The following is an 18591-nucleotide window of genomic DNA, read 5'->3' as shown; positions in this document are numbered from 1 at the left end:
CACCAGTTCCCCAACCCCGAAGAAATGTCGTGTTCAACAGTCAGCCAGAAAGGTTATGGCAACTGTATTCTGGGATGCCATAGGGATACTGCTGTTGGATTATCTGGAACATGGAACCACCATTACGGGCCAGTATTATGCTGACCTTATGCCAAAATTGCGAGCTGCAATAACGAACAAGGACACGTGGAGTGTTGCCACAGCAGGACAATGCTCCCGTCTACAAGTCAGGCGTTGCCATGGTTGCAATTCAGGCCGCTGGATTTGAATTGGTGCTTCATCCACCCTATTCGCCTGACCTAGTCCTAAGTGACTTCCACTTGTTTCCACATTTGAAGCAGCATCTCCGTGGGCTGGTTTTTCAGGATAACAATGCCGTCATGGATGCTGTGAATGCATGGTTGCAGGAGCAAGAGGACATCTTCTTCCAACAGGGTATAGAAGCTTTGGAGCGGAGATGGACAAAGCGCATTGAAAGAGCAGGGGACTATGTTGAAAAATAATCATATTTTCATTTCTGTTATATTTTGATTTCTTAGTAAGTATTAGAGCATACTGAACGCCCCTCGTATATTTGTAGATTTGGAGACGAACAACAAGGTTTTTTTCTATGCTCACATAGACTGGACTGGATCCAGAGGGTAAAGTGGAATCCTTAAAACACTAAATGTATTCGAACCGCAGACAACCTGGTTACCAAGCGACAGTGTAAATAAGATAAAAAAAGTCTTACCTGGACATATCTGTACCCCATTGACCCTTATCGCTGCAATTTGTGGCACGGGCCCTGCTTCGGCGAATTTCACGAAAATCCTCACCTTCAATGGGTGACCTGGCTGCAGCTTCCGGTTCGAGTCCCGGATGGAGAAATGTGTATTGTCTCTGCTGGTCACCTCAGCTTTCCAGTTCTGGAAAAGGCAAATAAGAACAACATTAATAGTAACAGATGAGGAATTTTAGCCAACAAATTTAGCCTAAGTGAAGCTGTACTTAATCTAGCCAGAAGAGTTGGTAGGTTCAAGGGTGAACGAAGTTTCAAACTGCTTCGATGGTTACTAATATCGTCCCTTTCTCTCTGTTTCCCTTCTACCACTAATTCTTAATTTGTTTCTCTGTATCTTTCCTTCTTCCTTTATTTATCTTAATTTATTTAATTCTGTTCTTCTCTATATATTTCTTTCTTTATTTTCTTCTGTGCTTCTTCATATATTTTATTTCCTTTCGTGCTTCTATACATATCTATTTCGTTCTGTTCTTCTTTATATATTTAGATCTCTTTCTTTTCGTGTATCTTAACATGTTCTATCTTTCTTTCTGTGCTTCTTATATATTTTATTTATGTGCTTCTCTATATATTTCTTTCTTAATTTCTGCCCTTCTCTACATTATTCTTTCTTTCTGTTCTTCTTTGTATATTTTTTTTATTTTTGTACTTCTCTATATATTTCTTTCTATCTTTCTTTCAATGCTTCTCTATATATTTGGTTCTTCTGTGCTTCTGATATTTTTCTATGTGCTTCTCTATACATTTCTTTCTTAATTTCTGCCTTTCTCTACATATATTGTTCTTTCTTTATGTGCTTCTTTGTATACCTATATATATATATATATATATATATATATATATATATATATATATATATACATATATATATATATATATATATATATATTACTTGTGCTTCTCTATACAGGGTGATTGGTAATTTGACCTATTCCTGGAAAGGGGTAATACTAGAGCACATTTGCAACAAATTTGACCCTATGCACCGGGGGTCGGAAATCAACGGGTTTCGAGTTATTGCAGTTTGTAGATTTTCGTGACATATTCAGACTTGCGACCAAAAAACTACTAATTGTGAAAAAACTACTACACCCTGGACACTTAATCGACACGTTGCTAACAGCTGACGAATGAGTGACTACTGGGGAAAAAATTCATGCCCAAAATTCCCATACCCACAGAAAGAAACAGTCATTGGTGCACACGTCATGAAGAAATTTGGAAATTATCGTTTAAATCGAAGAGGATTACTTAAAAAATTGGTAACACACTTAGCGTAAAAATTACGGAAAAAACTTCCTCGTTTCATAAGCTCTCCAAAAAGATACAAATGTTGTCAACTGGCACACCGGTTGGGGGGGAAAATCTGAATAAAAAGCGGAGAAGGCGCGTTGTAAACCTCTTTGTAAAGTGAAAAGAAGTTGTCGGTTGTGAGAAATAAAGGGACGAAAATGAGTGAAATAATAATGTTATTTACCATTCTCATGATTCCAGGTTGTCAGAATTAACTGTTACTAAAACTACAAATCCTGTTAAAATTGCCTCCCCCGGTTACGTATGCAAGCACGCAGCCTGCGGCGTACTTCAGACAGTCACTCGCGTTGAGACACTGTCTCTTGTCTCAATTCTCTCTCTCAACTCTTCTTGAGAATCCACTGGTGTACTGTAGACTAACTCTTACACGTGACCCCAAATGTGAAAGTCGCATGCTATTGAGGAGGGAGATTCTGTCAGAAGGATGGATTTTTGTCGATTTTTGCTACATACTGACACTGAAGACCCCCATCACCTGACAAGAATTCTGTTGACGGACGAATCCAAATTCGACCGCTATGGTATTACGAATTTTCATAATGCGCATTTTTGGTCCCCTAAGGGTCATAACCCCAGAAAATTTAAAGAAAAGGCTCACCAGAGAAAATTCTCACTAAATGGGAATCATCCACAATCATGTGATGGGGCCATTCTTTCTGCCACAAAACCTAAACGGCATTACCTACGAAAACTTCCTAAGGAAATAATTGACGACACTGCTGGAGGATGTGCCGCTCGCCACAAGACGGGGTATGATTTACCAACATGATGGCTGTCCAGCCAACTATTTCCGGAGTGTGTGACAGTGGCTGGACGACAATTATCCCATGCAATGGATTGGTCGAGGCGGCCCGAAACCTTGGCCGGCGAGGAGTCCGGATTTGACGCCATAAGTCTTTTACATTTGGGGTCACAAATATGCTCTAGTATTACCCCTTTCCAGGAATAGGTCGAATTACCAATCACCCTGTATATTTCTTTCGTTCTGTTTTTCTCTGAATACTTCTTTCTTTCTTTCTATGCTTCCATTCCATACTTTTCTTTCCTTATGTGTTTCTCTATACATTTCCTTTTCTTTCTGTGCTTCTTTATCTCTTTCTTACTTTCTGTGCTTCTCTATATTTTACTATATATATCTTTCTTAATCGGTTTCTTTATCTTTTAATGTTTCTGCTTCCTCTATATCTTTCTCTCGCGCTCTCTGCTTCTCTCGCTTGCTCTATCTTTCTAGCGCTTCGGTGGTTGAGCGCTTTGGGTGCTGGACACATGATGTCGACGGCTCCTGGTTCGAGTCCAGGGTATGGGTATCTATTTGCGCCTCTCCATCAATTTCACATAGTCATCATTTAACCTCATTCTCCCTATTATCCTAAAGACGCATAAAAGCGAAATAAAATAATAAAAATACAAATATTTCACTTACTTTAATCTGTGAAGTTATTTTTAATTTCAACGATGTGTTATGTTTCGTTGTACAGCGTTGACAAAAAGTTTCAGAACAACGACATTTTATACTGAGAAACCCAACTTACACGAGGTGCTAGATTTCATGCTTGGCACGTACACAATAGATATGTGAGAAATACACTATGTGGAAGAAAGTCATTGGACACCACATGTCAGCGGATACCATCAGTTTTTTTGCAATGAATAGGAGGTCGGTCCGCCTTTGGCAGTGATAACAGCAGCCACTCGTCATGGTAAACTGGCCACAAGGTCGTGTAGTACACCAAGTGGGATATTCCGCCATTCCTCCTGCAGTACAGTCACCAACCCTGGAAGTGTAGAAGGGCGAGGCGATCTCGACCTCAATCGGCACTCCAGTTCATCCCATAGATGTTTCATAGGGTTGAGGTCAGGGCTCTGAGCAAGCCAATCCAGTCGGGTGACATTATTTTCTGCATACCACTCCATGGTAGCCCTGGAAACATGACAAGTCGCATTATCATCCTGGAACACACATTCTTCGTTTCCATAGAAACGCCACAACGTGGGGAGCGTGGAGTTGTCGAGAATATCTCGGTAGGATGCAGACATCATGTGGCCATACACCGGTACCAGTGGACCCATGCCATGCCAGCTGAAACAACCCCAGAACATGATGTCGCCACCACCATATTTCACTGTGGGCACTACACACTCGGGTAACATACGTTCTCTGGGTAATCGCCATACCCACACTCTCCCATCTGATCGAAACAGTGTGAAGCGTGATTCATCGTTCCATAGGACCTTCCACCATTCCTCCACCATCCAGTTTCTCCGCTCTTTACACCAGCGTAGTCTCTGCCGTTTATTGTGTTTTGTTATCAGGGGTTTGTGGGCAGCGGCTCGACCATGATAACCGAGCGCATGGGCCTCCTTGCGAAGTGTCTTGGTCGAAACAGTCAAATTGGCCGCACTTTGAAACTCTTCTGCAATCGAATGAATCGGACAGGTCCCGTTTTTCCAAATCTCCCTCTTCAGCGTTCTCCTGTCCTGGTCGTCCAATTTCGTGGGTCTGCCACTTCGTGGTGCATTGCTGCAGTGTCCCTTTTCCTTCCACTTGTTGATGAAAAGGTTACAGTTGATTTAGGGACCTGTCGGGCATCAGCTATGCTACGTATAGTCATGCCTCCTATAGAGCAGCCTACTATGATCCCTCTTTCAAACATGTTGAGCTCTTTCCTGTCCGTCATTTTATCAGCGAATGATCTGAGAAGCCTCCTGCTGCCGTAAATATACCCATCTGTAGTATCTTTTCCATGAGGAGTTCGTTTCAGAGTTGAAACCGGGTGTCCAATGACTTTCTTCCACATAGTGTACGTGATAGGAATAAAAATGTGTTATGCTTTTAAAATACCAATAATTCAGTATTTTGTCTCATATGACAAAGAATTTCTCTACTAGAAAATTTTTCATCGATGATGAGTCTATAGAAAAGAAGAGAGGAGAATAGATAAAGGAGATGAAAGGTTTGGTTTGTGTTACTTCGCTTTCTGCCACTTTTTTGGTTAATCGCGAAGATATAATGATATTGATGAATATAACTCACAAACACCCATGCCCAGGTCGCGATTCGAACCCGGTGCCATTGGCGTCGTAGCGCGATGTGCTAACCACTACGCCACGGAGGCCGGCAGGAGAAGAGAGGATAAGAAATTAGATGAGAAAGGGAGAGGTGGCTAAGTGAGAGAAGAGGAGAAGACGAAAGATGAGATGATAGAAAACTGGGCGAGAAGGAGAAGAGGGGAGTGGAGAGGAGAGGAGAAAAAAAAAGAAAAAATAGGGAAGAGCAGAGGCGAGAACAGAAGAGCGAATTGGAGTCGAGTATCGGAGACAAGAGAGGAGAGGTGGTAAGAGGAGTGAAGAAAAGCGGGATGAAAGCGAGAGGAGAAAACAGGAGAGGACATGCGACTGGAGCAGAGAAGAAGAGAAGAAGAGAGAAGAAGCAGAGGAGATGCGAAAAATAGGGGAGAAGCAGAGGATAGGGAAAAAGAGGAGAGAAACAGAGGATAGGAAAAAAGAGGGGAGAAGCAGATGAGAGGAGAAAAAGAGGGGAGAAGCAGAAGAAAGGAGAAAAAGGGGGAGAAGCAGAGGATAGGAAAAAGAGAGGAGAGGAGAAGTAGGGGAGAGCAATAAAGAGGGGAGAAGTAGAATAGAGGACAAAAAGAGGGGTGAAGCAGAAGAGAGGAGAAAATGAGGGGAGAAGCAGAGGATAGGGAAAAAGAGGAGAGAAACAGAGGAAAGCAGAAAAGAGGGGAGAAGCAGAAGAGAGGAGAAAAAGAGGGGAGAAGCAGATTAGAGGAGTAAAAGAGGGGAGAAGTAGAGTATAGGAAAAAAGAGGAGAGAAACAGTGGAGAGGAGAAGCAGAGGAGAGCAGAAAAGAGGGGAGAAGCAGAGGAGAGGAAATGTTAAGACTGAGAAGAAGCAGAGAAAAGTGATGAGCTCAAGAATTTATGCATTGATCGAAATAGCAACATTAAACATTAAATAACATTTTTAAAGGGCAGTCTAATATATTCTTGAGCCGAAATGCCTTTTGGTTCAGTTATGAGCAAGATAAGATCTTCAGCGTGACATTTTCGTCTGCGATTACACCACTAAAAACATGAATTTAATTTTTATATTTAAAAAAAAGTACATTATTTCCCACTTGAAATGGATATTTCATCGTTACTGACAAACGCAATAATTATTTCAACAGTTTGATTAAAGGAAATAAAAATACACGTAAATATACATTTTTCTGTTTCTGATACTGTACCAAGTCTGGAAATATTTGTTGAATGTGTTAATGAAACTATAATAATTTCAGTAATTTTTCTTCCAGTGAAAATAAAACATTCTAAATGTACTCTATAATTATAACTTAAAATATTAACTTGAATATTTTTATAGTCTTTGTAGTTAAATTTTGGAGATTTGTTTAATTATAGTTTGAAAAATATCAGCTGCCATGTTTATTTGCAGTTTAGTGTAAATGACACTATTTATGTTTCAACATTATTAGTATTTTGTATATTTTTGTACACAAAATGTTTGCTATTTTTGCCAATAAAATCATTGAAGTTTGAATGAAGAGAAATCCTGTGTCTACATTTCCTTTCGTATGAGCTTTACACCTTCAGTAATTCTATATTTTATTTCCTTCATTTTCCTATCTTCGAACCTAATAATCATCATTAAATGATTACGAGATTAATGTACTTTCAACAAAAGTGATTCTGATATCTGCAAAATCCTTATGTACATTATTCTATAAATTATTTATTTATTGTGATTAAAATTGCGATTTGCCGGACCCCGTGGCTGAATGGTTAGCACATCGCGCTGGGACGCCAGGGGTCCCGGGTTCGAATCCCGCTCGGGCTTGGTTGTTTGCGAATGTCCATTCATCAATTTCATCATTTCATTACTCATCCCAATCTTCGCAAGAGGCACAAAACGGGAAGTAAAGTAAAATAAATAAATAAAATCGCGATTTAAATCAATCTATATTCGCTATAACTAAAACTTACAAATTGTTCCTGCACCGTAAGGGTTTGAACCTATGACAATTACAGTACCAATCCCTCACGGTAGCCACTACCCTACAAGCTTTCGAATCTTTCAATAATACTTAAAATGAATAGAAGCTGACCTGGAGTGTAAATACAACTCACCTTCTAAATGTATGTGTAAAGAACACACAAATACTCGATTGTAACAAAAGAAACGAAGGTGGTATGAATCGACGTAAACCTTTGCACATGGTGAAAACATTCGCTATTTTCGCAGGCAGTCTTGCATTTAACTCTATTCAAGCAGCACCAGTTTACTGTCTCGAGAATCTGTTGAACAAGATTGCGAATAACGGCAAAGAAGGAGAGAAAGCGAGTGGGTGGAACAAATCAGTGCTTCGGATAAAAGCAACGGTGCCACCACAACCAATAATAACAACAACAATAATATGTATTTAGGTTAAGGAAGATTGGTCCAGAAAGGAAAATTTTGTTCCTTGGAGATGGAAATAATGCGGATTGAGGCAACACTGTACAGTACACTTACTCCTAGTAGATGCGCTGGTCTATCCAAGTCTATGTCCAGCTGGAGGCCGTTGGTCGTCTCTGGTACCACGACGGTGATGTTCCCAAACCACCTGTTCTTAATCCGCCTCTGGTCGTAGTCGAAGACGCCGGGGCAGGGCGACGGGGGAGGGTCAAACCCTGCCGACGCCAGTTGTGACGTCAGAAACGGTAGCAGTAAAATAATACACTTCCTGGCCAGCATCTGAAACGGTTCAAGAAGTAACTACGGGTATAGTATTATGTACTTGTAACTTCCAAAAAATGAGTAAGCTCTCAAATATAAAATATCTCCGGCTAAATACTATTTTGTTGAATGTCCATCTGCACTAGCTTCTCAGAAGAGCTGATTAAAGTTTAATTTATGTCGATTCGGACATAGGCGTGCGCACGGGGGGGGGGCAATTGCCCCCCTTAATCATGGACATTCGCAGCTTTTTTCCACGAAGTGACAAGCAAAGTGTTTTTCCATGGGGCATGTCACCCCGATAATAGTGTTGCCCCCTCAAAAAACACCACTTGAATTTGAAATTATCGCATTCCTGCGTCCCCATTACATAATAATTAATGTAAATTACTATGACTGAAACCAAATTATACGTGTAAAATATATAGTTTTAGGTTGACATTCGTTTTTGAAGACATCCTTCGTCTACAAGGAACAACAATCGATTCGTTATCAGACGTGAAGGCGCATGCGCTCAAGGGCAAAAAGTAAATGCTTGTTCGGAAAACGCGGGCTCGCGTCATAAGGAGTTCAGAAGCATGGATGCTAAAGGCGTTCTGCTTATGGACTTTTTGGAACGAGGAAGAACAATTAATGCTGACCGTTATTGTCAAACATTGGAAAAACTGAAAAACGCAATTCGCCATAAGCGACCAGGTCTCCTGTCAGCTGGTGTCATTCTTCTTGACGATAACGCTCGCCCCCACTCAGCAGTGCAAACACAACACAAAATTAAAGAATTGGGGTGGGAACGGCTGCCCCACCCTCCATACAGCCCCGATTTAGCGCAGAGTGATTTCCATCTTTTTCCGGTGTTAAAGTCTGAATTGCAAGGTTACCGTTTCGTAACAGTTGAAGAAGTGAAGCGTAATGTGAGAATAGTGCTCAATAGCCAGAGCCCTGATTTTCTTGCAAAGGATATGGACAAATTGGTGCAACGGTGGGACAAATGCCTGAATCTCTATGTGGAGAAGTGAGGAAGGATCCTCCTACACATGTATGTATAGTTTTCTAAGATATCTTAAAAATAACATTTTTTACAGCATACGGAAACTTATATATTGAACGACCCACTACATACAAACAGTGCTCCCCCCCCCACAAACACACTTTTTGCTCCCACACTATGGCCTCTTAATGTTAAGCCTTTTCTACCAAGAGAAAGAAAATTGTCCTTGCCCCCCCCCTCCCCCCCGCCACCAATCGCCTCTACTGACTACAAAATTTTCACAACGTGACGCCTTAACGTGTATGGAACACGATAGTAGGATCAAATCGTTTCCGACGAAAAGTGGAGATATAACAGAACAGCATTCAGCCGGCGATCTGTAACCAGATATAATTTTGGACTACACTAGTGGTGGTTAGCGAAGCGAGCTATGAAGTGAAGGTTCGTACTCTGTTTTCGTTTCTTCAATTCATCTCATCGTCGCGATTAATTCTGAGATATTGTAAACCTGAAGTAAAGTAGAGATGGTAAAATCCGTACCAGCTAACTGTAGACCGGGTGAACGAGAACAAGTCTCTGTGCAAGTAGTGACGCGAGACGGCTCCACCAATGAACAGTGAGAGAAACGGGATTGCGTAATGGGCGACGGGAGTTACCCGATTTTCTGTAAGCGTTGCAAACTGTTGAAAACGATAATACCGAACGCACGTGGCAAACGGACAGTATTTTTGTCTCCAGGTCCGTGCGATTGGTTTAAGAATTTCGTATGGAAATATTAGGGATAAAACTGCAAGAGCAAATTTCGACAAGCCGTGCATTTAGCGTACGGACTAAGGTATGGACCGTACGGTTGGCAACACTGCGCTTTCACCACTCGATTTTCCTCCTCCTCCTCTGCCGATATGCGCGGCCCTGCTCTACAGTTATCTGGGACAGGGTGTAGACGAGAGAGTTCTTAAATAAAGTAGCCTCGTTCTAGTCCCACTACTACTACGACTATTATTATTATTACATTACTACTACTACTACTCATGTTCTTAAAATTACATAAATATGTAATTTCCATATTCTGTATATCTATATACAATTTGCATAACTGTATACTTACCATATTAACTCATGTAGGACAAAAGCTGTTTTTTATAGTTAGATAATCAGTGTAAAATAGATGGTAAGCTTAATTGTAACAATATTTAGTAATAATAGTTGCTGTAACTTACGGCCTGTAAGTCACAGAAAACAATATATTTTGTTATAAAATATCTCTACAGTTTCACCATTCGAATTACATTAAATGCTTTCAGAAATCTCAGGGGGGCACTTGCCCCACCTGGCCCGCCCCTCCCGTTGCGAGCGCCCATGATACCGTTGTAGCCTTGTAATAAGTGGAACCCGGGTTATATTTCTAGTTGAGGCACATTCTGGTTTGAATTTCCTAAAGTAACCAAAATAGGAATAGAAATAGTTAAGTCATTGAATCTATACGGCGGTATATATTGTATATATATATATATATATATATATATATATATATATATATATATATATATGCGAGGGGCATTCGGAAAGTAAAGAACGTTTCGCCATACAAAGATGTAGTGATAATATATTGCAGATACAGAATGTACGTACGTCTGGTTTCAAGTGATCGGGAAACTAATGCTGATAACAAAAGAGGGGTATGAATACATGATGCACGCCAGTATTTTATCGTCATCTTTTGACTACTGTAATAATTTTGTAGAAATGTGTGCAGTTAATTTTAGCAGTACTTTAGCTAACTCTAACAACTTAATGTGAGCAAAAGCTCTGTTAAACTTAACTTGCTTGGTTTGTCTCTTTGAACGGGTCTTAAGTAATGAGAGATCGGCCTTTCCTTATCACAATGTTCTTGTTTCTCTTTCACGCAACAATTAGCTGATACTAATAAGGCTGTTATTGTTAAACCCTACATTTAAGGTCTGTATTCGATACATTATACAATAAAACATACTTCTTCTACACCAATTATGGGTATATCATCATCATCACCATCATCTATTCTACCGTGAATGACATTTTTTTTAGCACTTAATTGATATAACAAACATAATTCAAATTTAACGAAAATATGGTCTCCGCTTAACGTTTCATGAAACTCAGCATATACCTTGTGAAACTTTCGGGACTACAGAACTGGCATATAATTTGGGACATTACCCTAATATGGGGCAACAGCAGTTCTTTTGTTTTTGGTAACTTGTTGATTTGATTTGATTTGATTTGAAAATATTTGGGTGCGTCAGCACTAAGGCTATTTTGCACCCGTCACACTATACGGGGTCCAGCCCCTTACCGGTACTCGTTACAACTCTAACGTTGCTTAATTAAAATCATAAAAGATTAAAATGTTCTGACTGTTGTTAAAAGCCGAGGCTGCAAAGAACACTCAGCACAAATAAGGACAAAACACAGGACAACACAAACAAAATTATACTGGCCATGGGGCCAGTCGCCAGAGCCTCGTTAGTCTTTAGTCCAGGGTGCACTACGTGGAAGTGAGGTTGACTTTTGGGCGCCTACGTGGAAGGTACCCCTTACACCCCGGTAACTTGTTGAGTGAGAGTGTGTGTGTGTACATCATTGGTAGGATGCATGGATACTTTTTCATATGTGTATCTAAAATATCTAAAAATTATAAGCATTACACATTTTTTAATGAAATAATCAACTAATTATTAACAAATTTTATTGTTTAAACCTTTCTTGCATAGAGCTGTTATACTTTTAGCTGTTTGTTGTATCATGTGTGTTAGTCCCATATAACGTAAACAGGTTCCAATGTTTGTTATTCAGCATTGTCAGCACCAGCTGTTGAAATTTCACTATTTCAAAGAAAAGTACAAGCAGTCTCTAACTTGTGACAGTGTTTAAAGCACTATGTACACTATTTTCCAACCTGCAGCAGATGACACGATTGTTAACAAGAAAAACGTGATGAGTAACCGAAAGTTCGGAAAGAAAAAAACAGTATACACTTTTGATTCTATGTAGTAATTATTAAACTTCTCAGTATTCATATAAACAAAAAAAATATGAAAAACTACTCCCAAGTAGTTCTATTGCCCATTTACAGTGTTTCGGTGCAGTTTCCTAGCCCTTCAGGCTTTCAAAGAAGTTTAAAACATTAGTCAAAAGGCAGGAAGACCGAAAAATGGCAGCAAAATTTTTTGTAATATTTAAAACTTTTTGAAACGTCTGAAGAAGGCCTACGAAAATCAGTCCTGATGTCAAAGAAAAAACTTTTTGGAAGAATTTAGTTTTCTTTAATTCATGTATTTGTTAGGTAATTTGCGATGGAATTGAAATATTTGAAGGGTGATTATTAGCTTTTATTATATTACTAACCTTTTGCAATGCCTTAGGTTATTAACGTAATGCTTGTCAAGGGCCAAATTTTCTTAATTTCTGAATAGTTGATTTTTTACCAATGTCTCATGTGAGGTCACTGCATCTTTGCTTGGGACGTGGAACAAATTTCCATATCTACATACATTGAATGAAAGGATATAATTGCATTGTACTTGGAGGTTTTGTTCTATGATGCAGTACCATACTATCTATCAGTGCTATAAAACTTAAAATTGAAAATAAATTGAACGAAATGCAAACTGTTCAAGTTCAAAAGAGTTACAAGTTAGGTCACATCATTGTAGAGAGTAAAGCGGAACTTCAACATTCCCTGTTCTGTCGACTTTTGCGAGTTATTGTTTGTGTATGTACACTTCTAGGAATCATCAATTACCAAATCACTGGCGGCGACAACTATATGATCCAGGGTCAGCCCGTTCCACCAATGGGCATTGCAGAAGTTACCTGCATCTAGTGTTGCCATAACATCAGAGAAAAAATCCCTTTTCCAATGTGTAAAATTCTCCCTTCAAAATTTTGAACATTTGTATTAATCTTCTCTTTTCGCTAACCGCGACGATGATGATAAGCGATGATTGTATAATTTGATTAATGAATGAATTAAAATAATTTGTAAATAACAATTAACATTATGGATTGAAAATTATAAATTTTTCGAAAAACATACTAAGTACGATATTTTTTATGACAACGGTTAACATTAAGTGTAAACTATTACTTGACCTGCTGTTAAGATCGAAGTCAACGATGGTTGCGAGAAATACACTTGGTTGCTCGAATAACTAAACCTTTTAGCTGCTCCCTCATGGACGTAAGAATCAGGAAGCACCACTGAACGGCTTGGCGCCTATTGAAAATAATCAATGACTAGATTATAAAGAATTACTAAATATCAGGACTTCAGCCAAATTTTTACTTTACTTTTATTGATACATTTTCAAATTCTTAAAACTATTTCAATGCCATTCTTGGTTAAATTGCTATACTTTTAAACTGTAATGAAACAACCTGACACTTGTTCTTATGTTATCTGTGGTAGTAATAACAATATCTTCAATTTCGCGTCTACTTTTAATACATATGAATCTTAATTGAGACATTAGCCGACCCCCGTGGCCGAGTGGTTACACATCGTGTTAGAAAGTCAGGGGTCCCGGCTTCGAATTGGCCATGGGCGTTCTTTATGAGTGTCCCCTGTCAATTTAATTTAATCATGGCTTATTCTTAGTTTCCTCGATGGCGCAATGGTAGCGTCGCCATGTAATCGAGGGGTCCCGTGTTCGAGGCACATAGTGTAGGTCCAGTCCCGATTAGCCTTCCTGTGCATAAAAGCAAGAACTCAAACTCGAAGGCGTAGTGATAACATCGTCGTCTTTTAATCAGGGGTCCCAAGTTCGATGCCTACTAGGGGCACATTCCACTCTCACTTTAAACTGTAGGTCCGTTTCAGATTAGCCTTTCTTTGCATAAAGTGGATAAACTCGACATCAATCATCATTCATCCTCATCGTCGCTATTACCCGAAACTGGAAGAAAAGCAAGGCTAAGTAACAAAAATATAATTACGAGAGATTGAAGACAAACACATTGTACACTTCGAAGAGCTTCAAAGTCGAGATTTTTCATAAAATTTCTTCCTTGATATAGCAACACTGCCTACAGCTAGTTTCTTCAGCTGTTTCTTGCAATACACAAGAGTCAAGGTCATTTCCACCAGGCACCACGCTGGGCTAAACTCACTCTCACATACCTTGTTTCTGCACAGGAATTTCCCACAATCAGTTGACGCTATATGGATGAGTGGCCGCTAAAAAAATTCTGAAAATGAGTTCTGTTCTGAAGTCATACAAAGCTGTAAATACGTTAAAAATCTTGTGAGGCCATGTTTTCAGATCCTAAGTAGATATATAGATATATACAGAGAAATGAAAGAACGATAGCTGAAATTTTTGTAGGGCTCTCGACAATGATATATAAAATGTTATAATGTTATTATAAGTTTATGACTACAATAATTATTATTAATTAAAAGATTTTGTTACCAAATTAACCTTGTGGGAACTATTCTATTCGGTACACCAGATATCCAATAGCTTTTCTTGTCTTCTATTTTCACGCTGTTAATGTATTGAAATGCATAGTTATAACATTTTGCCGTTCATGACGAAGCTTTAAAAGTTAGGCGGGCATTTTACTCATGAAGTATACGTTCTCCAAATATGAATTCATAAAAATTTCATTTTTGGAATATTTAAAACTTACGAAAATATTTGTTCTTTGGATTAAATGGTAGAATATACGTAAAACATGGAGGTTCTAGCTCTCCTGCATTTCACGCTCAATGCTTCCACGCAAATAGTTTTCTTTTTTGGGGGGAGGTTTCCTTTTGGATTTGTGCTAAAATACTAACTATGCAGAATTCAGGTTACAACTTTATGGTTTGATTTGATATTTCTGCCACTTGAATTTTGAATTTAATTACTACATATAAACGAAATATATTGGTATTTGGACTGTTCAGTACAGTTCAGAAAAATAAAATATAATTAAAAAGTGTATATTATTTACAATTTAAGTATTCACTAAAGCTATAATATTCCTGATCTAATAATATTTATTTTTAATTTGTTTATTAAACTTGTCATATTTCCTGCTTTTGTATAATTTTGATTGTCACCTGTTCGGGTTCTTCTTGAACTAATGTTAGCCTGGTGAAGTATAGCTTTGGAAGCTGTTTATTTCGGGTGTTATATGTATGTTCTATTGAACTTCGTAGCGTAATATTTTTTCTCGCATATAATGCCATTTCACATATATACAGCGAATGGAAGGTTAATATTTTGTATTTCTTAAACAACGTTTAGCACGATATCCTGCAATAATCCTATTGGATTATAATCTAAGCTTGCTGGTGAGTTCCCCCAAAATAGTGAATTAGTGAATTTGTATTCAGTGTTTGTTTTAATATCCTCAGTGCAAATATTTTGGAATTTAGTTTTTCAACTAGTATTTTTACGTGGTTTGACCAATTTAGATTTTAATTTATAATTACTCCTAAGATTTTTATTTCGCTAACTAATTTTACTGGAAGATAACTATTTTTTGCTACATCTTTAGTTCTACTGTTTTGTTTAGTGTGATCAAGCAGGTAATTTGTTTTATGTTTGTTCAATAGTAGTTTTCGCTAATTGCAATGATGAGGATGAATTCTGATGATGTTATGAAGGTGCACTCACAAAGACGAGGCCGCGATTCGAACCAGGGATCTCTGGTTATGTTTCATATTCCACCACTTAATCCAAAGAATAAATGGTTCCATGAGTTTCCAAATTTCCAAAAAATGAAATTCTTTATGCGAGAGGACCCCCAATATATACTTTACAAAAATTTTCTTTTAAGTTCCATGTGTAAAAGTAAATAACAAAGTTCAATGCATAATAACTTTGCATTTCAGTATACTTGGCGATGAAACGTGGAGATATGCAAAGAGAAACACTTGTGTAGGATATTCACTAACACCCGCCGTGAGAACTGTGGTGTGCCCAAAGGGGGCCTGGTGGAGATCATGACACCCCCTTCTTTGGGCCAGTATTCTTAAAAAAACATCAAAAGGCAGGGAAAGGTGGCAAAATGAGAACCAGCTACTGAAAATCCTGGTACGTCACTGAGTGAGAATGTCAATATAAAAAAATGCATTGTGAGTGACAAACTCATTGGTTAATCAGAGGGCAGTTGCACAGTGTTTTTTTTTTGCGCAGAAATATTGCGTATGTGATAAAGCTATACCACTCAACTACTATATTGAAGTTATGTAACCTTATAATTACTAGTTGAACAGGTGCGACCAATTGAATGAGCATGATCAGACCGGAAGTAACAAAAAGGGACTATTTATTAATTTCGTTCTTGGGGTAGATGGAGAATAGTGTATAATAATAAGTATTAGCATTATTTGATTATTATTATTTCTAATATTCAATTTTCATAAAGATGACCTGACCCCCCAACATTTTGTACGCAAACTTTCCGTCATGAACAATTTTGTAGAAAATTTACTTTCTATTCTACCTGAATACACACAAATTCAAAATAAATTATTGCTTGTAAGACTGTTGTGATTTGATTTTATGTACAGATAAGATAGTGATACTAGGAACACAGTTTAAAGTAAGATCTGAAGTAGTATGTTAAAACCGAGAATGAAATGGAAGTCTGACAATCTGACTTACTTTTTCTGTAATCTTTGTGAAAATGTAAAATGAAGAAATTGAAAGGAAGACTGAAATATGAAAACTGTAGAAACAATGGAGAAATCATAAACCAGAAAAAAAATAAAGTAAAAAAATCGAAATAAAATGGACGAAAAGTTCGTCACTTTATACCCATACAGGCTAATCAGGACTGAACCTGAGTGGGTCCGTAACTTTTGTGCAATATACTTGCACGGAGATCGAACGAGGAACCCCTAGATTTACAAGTCTACTGTGTAACCACTACGCTATCGGGGAGGCCTGTACAGTCACGGACACTTCTGGGTTGTAACAATCCCATTAACTTTCAATGGAATTGTCAAAACCCAGAAGTGTCCGTGACTGTACAAAGGACCAAATAATGCTTAGAGAAGATACAAAACCCGGGCTATAAAAATACGTCACACAAACCGGTATTCGCGTATTAAGGGTAACAGCATTTCTATACCCATAATAAATCCATCCTCGCAAGAAGGGGAAATAACAGTATATCATACGTTTGCAGAAAAATTTACGTTTCGGCCTTACCTTGTAACACAATCCAAATTTGTCTCAGATGGCTATCAAATCTTTCATGGGCGCAGTTATCTTGTTAGAAAGGCCAGTCACTCAACTACAGACACACACTTCACTATCACGAGCCCACTATAACATCACACGGAGCACAACATTGTAGACTTCACTGCTGCAAAACCTTACTAAGCTGTTTCTTGAATGATTGCTGGCTATTCACACGCTCGAATTCGAGCAACAATTGACTGGGGAAACCCGCAGTGATTAACTACACGATTATTTACTGACGAAACAAATCGTGGTACCCTCTTCCTCAGCTTAAAATCGCTATCAGGATGTTTGTAGTTGTGTTGTTTTCTGCACAGCAGGCTTGTTCTGCCCGCGGCCAGGTCGAATGACGTAGAGGTGAGATCTTGCTGCCACCTGGTGGGATTGACCGTGTACTGATTTTTTTTGCCTATGAATATGATTATCATTAGGGTTGCCAGATGTATTCTACAATAAGTTTTTCTGTCCCTTAATCTCATATTGTGATCATCTTGAACCAACTCGATGGCTGAACACGATAGGCGCTCGATTTCTCAACGCCGAGGGTTTCAGGCAGGGTTCTTCAAGGTCCAGGAATTTTAAATAAATTCAATTCCGGTCCAGGAGAGAAAATCAGCAAGCTTAAATTGGTTCCGGACCGTAAATAACCTTTTTATCTGTAAAGTATTTCAATTTGGTCCTGGAACCTTTGTACCGGCTGAATTTAAATACGGTCCAGGGACCTTTTTTCAATGAAACAATACGCAACTTGGACCGAATTTAAATTGTGCGAGAAAGAAGGTTCCGGTCCTGCGGAACCCAATAGAATCCATGGGTTCCTGGACCTTCAACAACCCTGGTTTCAGGTTCGAGTCAAGGTAGTGTTCTGTGTATGTCCCTCGCTTAATTTAAATCATCACTGATCCAGATATTGTATACTTACTAGGGGATGATATAAATAAAATTAAGAATAATTCTAAAATATTTTTCAAAGCAGGTATAGAGATAGGTTTGGAAGTTGTCAAAGAGAAAACTAAATCTATGCCTACAGGCCGAAACCAAGTGTTAGGTAATAATCAAAATCTAATCATTGATACCTCGTTTGAACCAGTTTCCAAATTCATGTACTTAGGAGTAATACCAACAAATTAAAATGATATTAAAGAGGAAATAAAAAGCAAGCTTAATTCAGGAAATCCGTGTTACATTTCATAAGCATTTATCAAACCATTAACAGTAATTTTGCCTATAGTATTATATGGATGAGAAACTTGGTCCCTTATATTGAAAGAGGAACATAAATTGAGAGTATTTGAAAATAAAATCCTTAGGAAAACATTTGGACCTAAAAGGGTTGAGGAGCAGGTGAGTGCAGAAGGTTACATAATTTATAACTCCATAATTTGTATTCATATCCGGATATTATTAGAACAATTAAATCAAGAAGACTTAGGTGGGCAGCATAGGCGCCGACTCTATGGGGCTTTGGGGGCTCGAGCCCCCTAATGTTAACGATGTGGGTGCAAAGCCCATCAAATAATTTTGCTTAAGAGGATCTAATGTATTATTTT

At 38.4% G+C, this 18591-nt stretch overlaps 1 protein-coding gene across 1 annotated transcript in view; it reads right to left on the bottom strand.

Annotated features, from left to right (window-relative positions):
- Positions 1-17348, bottom strand: part of LOC146001951 (chymotrypsin-C-like) — a 72733-nt gene extending 55385 nt beyond the window's left edge. The window contains exons 1-3 of the mRNA XM_083139669.1: positions 17009-17348; positions 7628-7849; positions 734-908 (exon numbers count right to left, since the gene is read on the bottom strand). Of these exons, the coding sequence (XP_082995795.1) occupies positions 734-908; positions 7628-7849 (397 nt within the window). The 5' untranslated portion in view covers positions 17009-17348. The remainder of the gene's footprint in view (positions 1-733; positions 909-7627; positions 7850-17008) is intronic.
- Positions 17349-18591: the final 1243 nt, after the last annotated feature.

Source organism: Lepisma saccharinum, chromosome 18 (genome assembly GCF_977018435.1).
Source record: "Lepisma saccharinum chromosome 18, izLepSacc3.1, whole genome shotgun sequence".
NCBI classification, from domain to species: domain Eukaryota; kingdom Metazoa; phylum Arthropoda; class Insecta; order Zygentoma; family Lepismatidae; genus Lepisma; species Lepisma saccharinum.
Note: the sequence above shows the minus strand (reverse complement) of the source record. Positions and strands in the feature narration are given on the sequence as shown.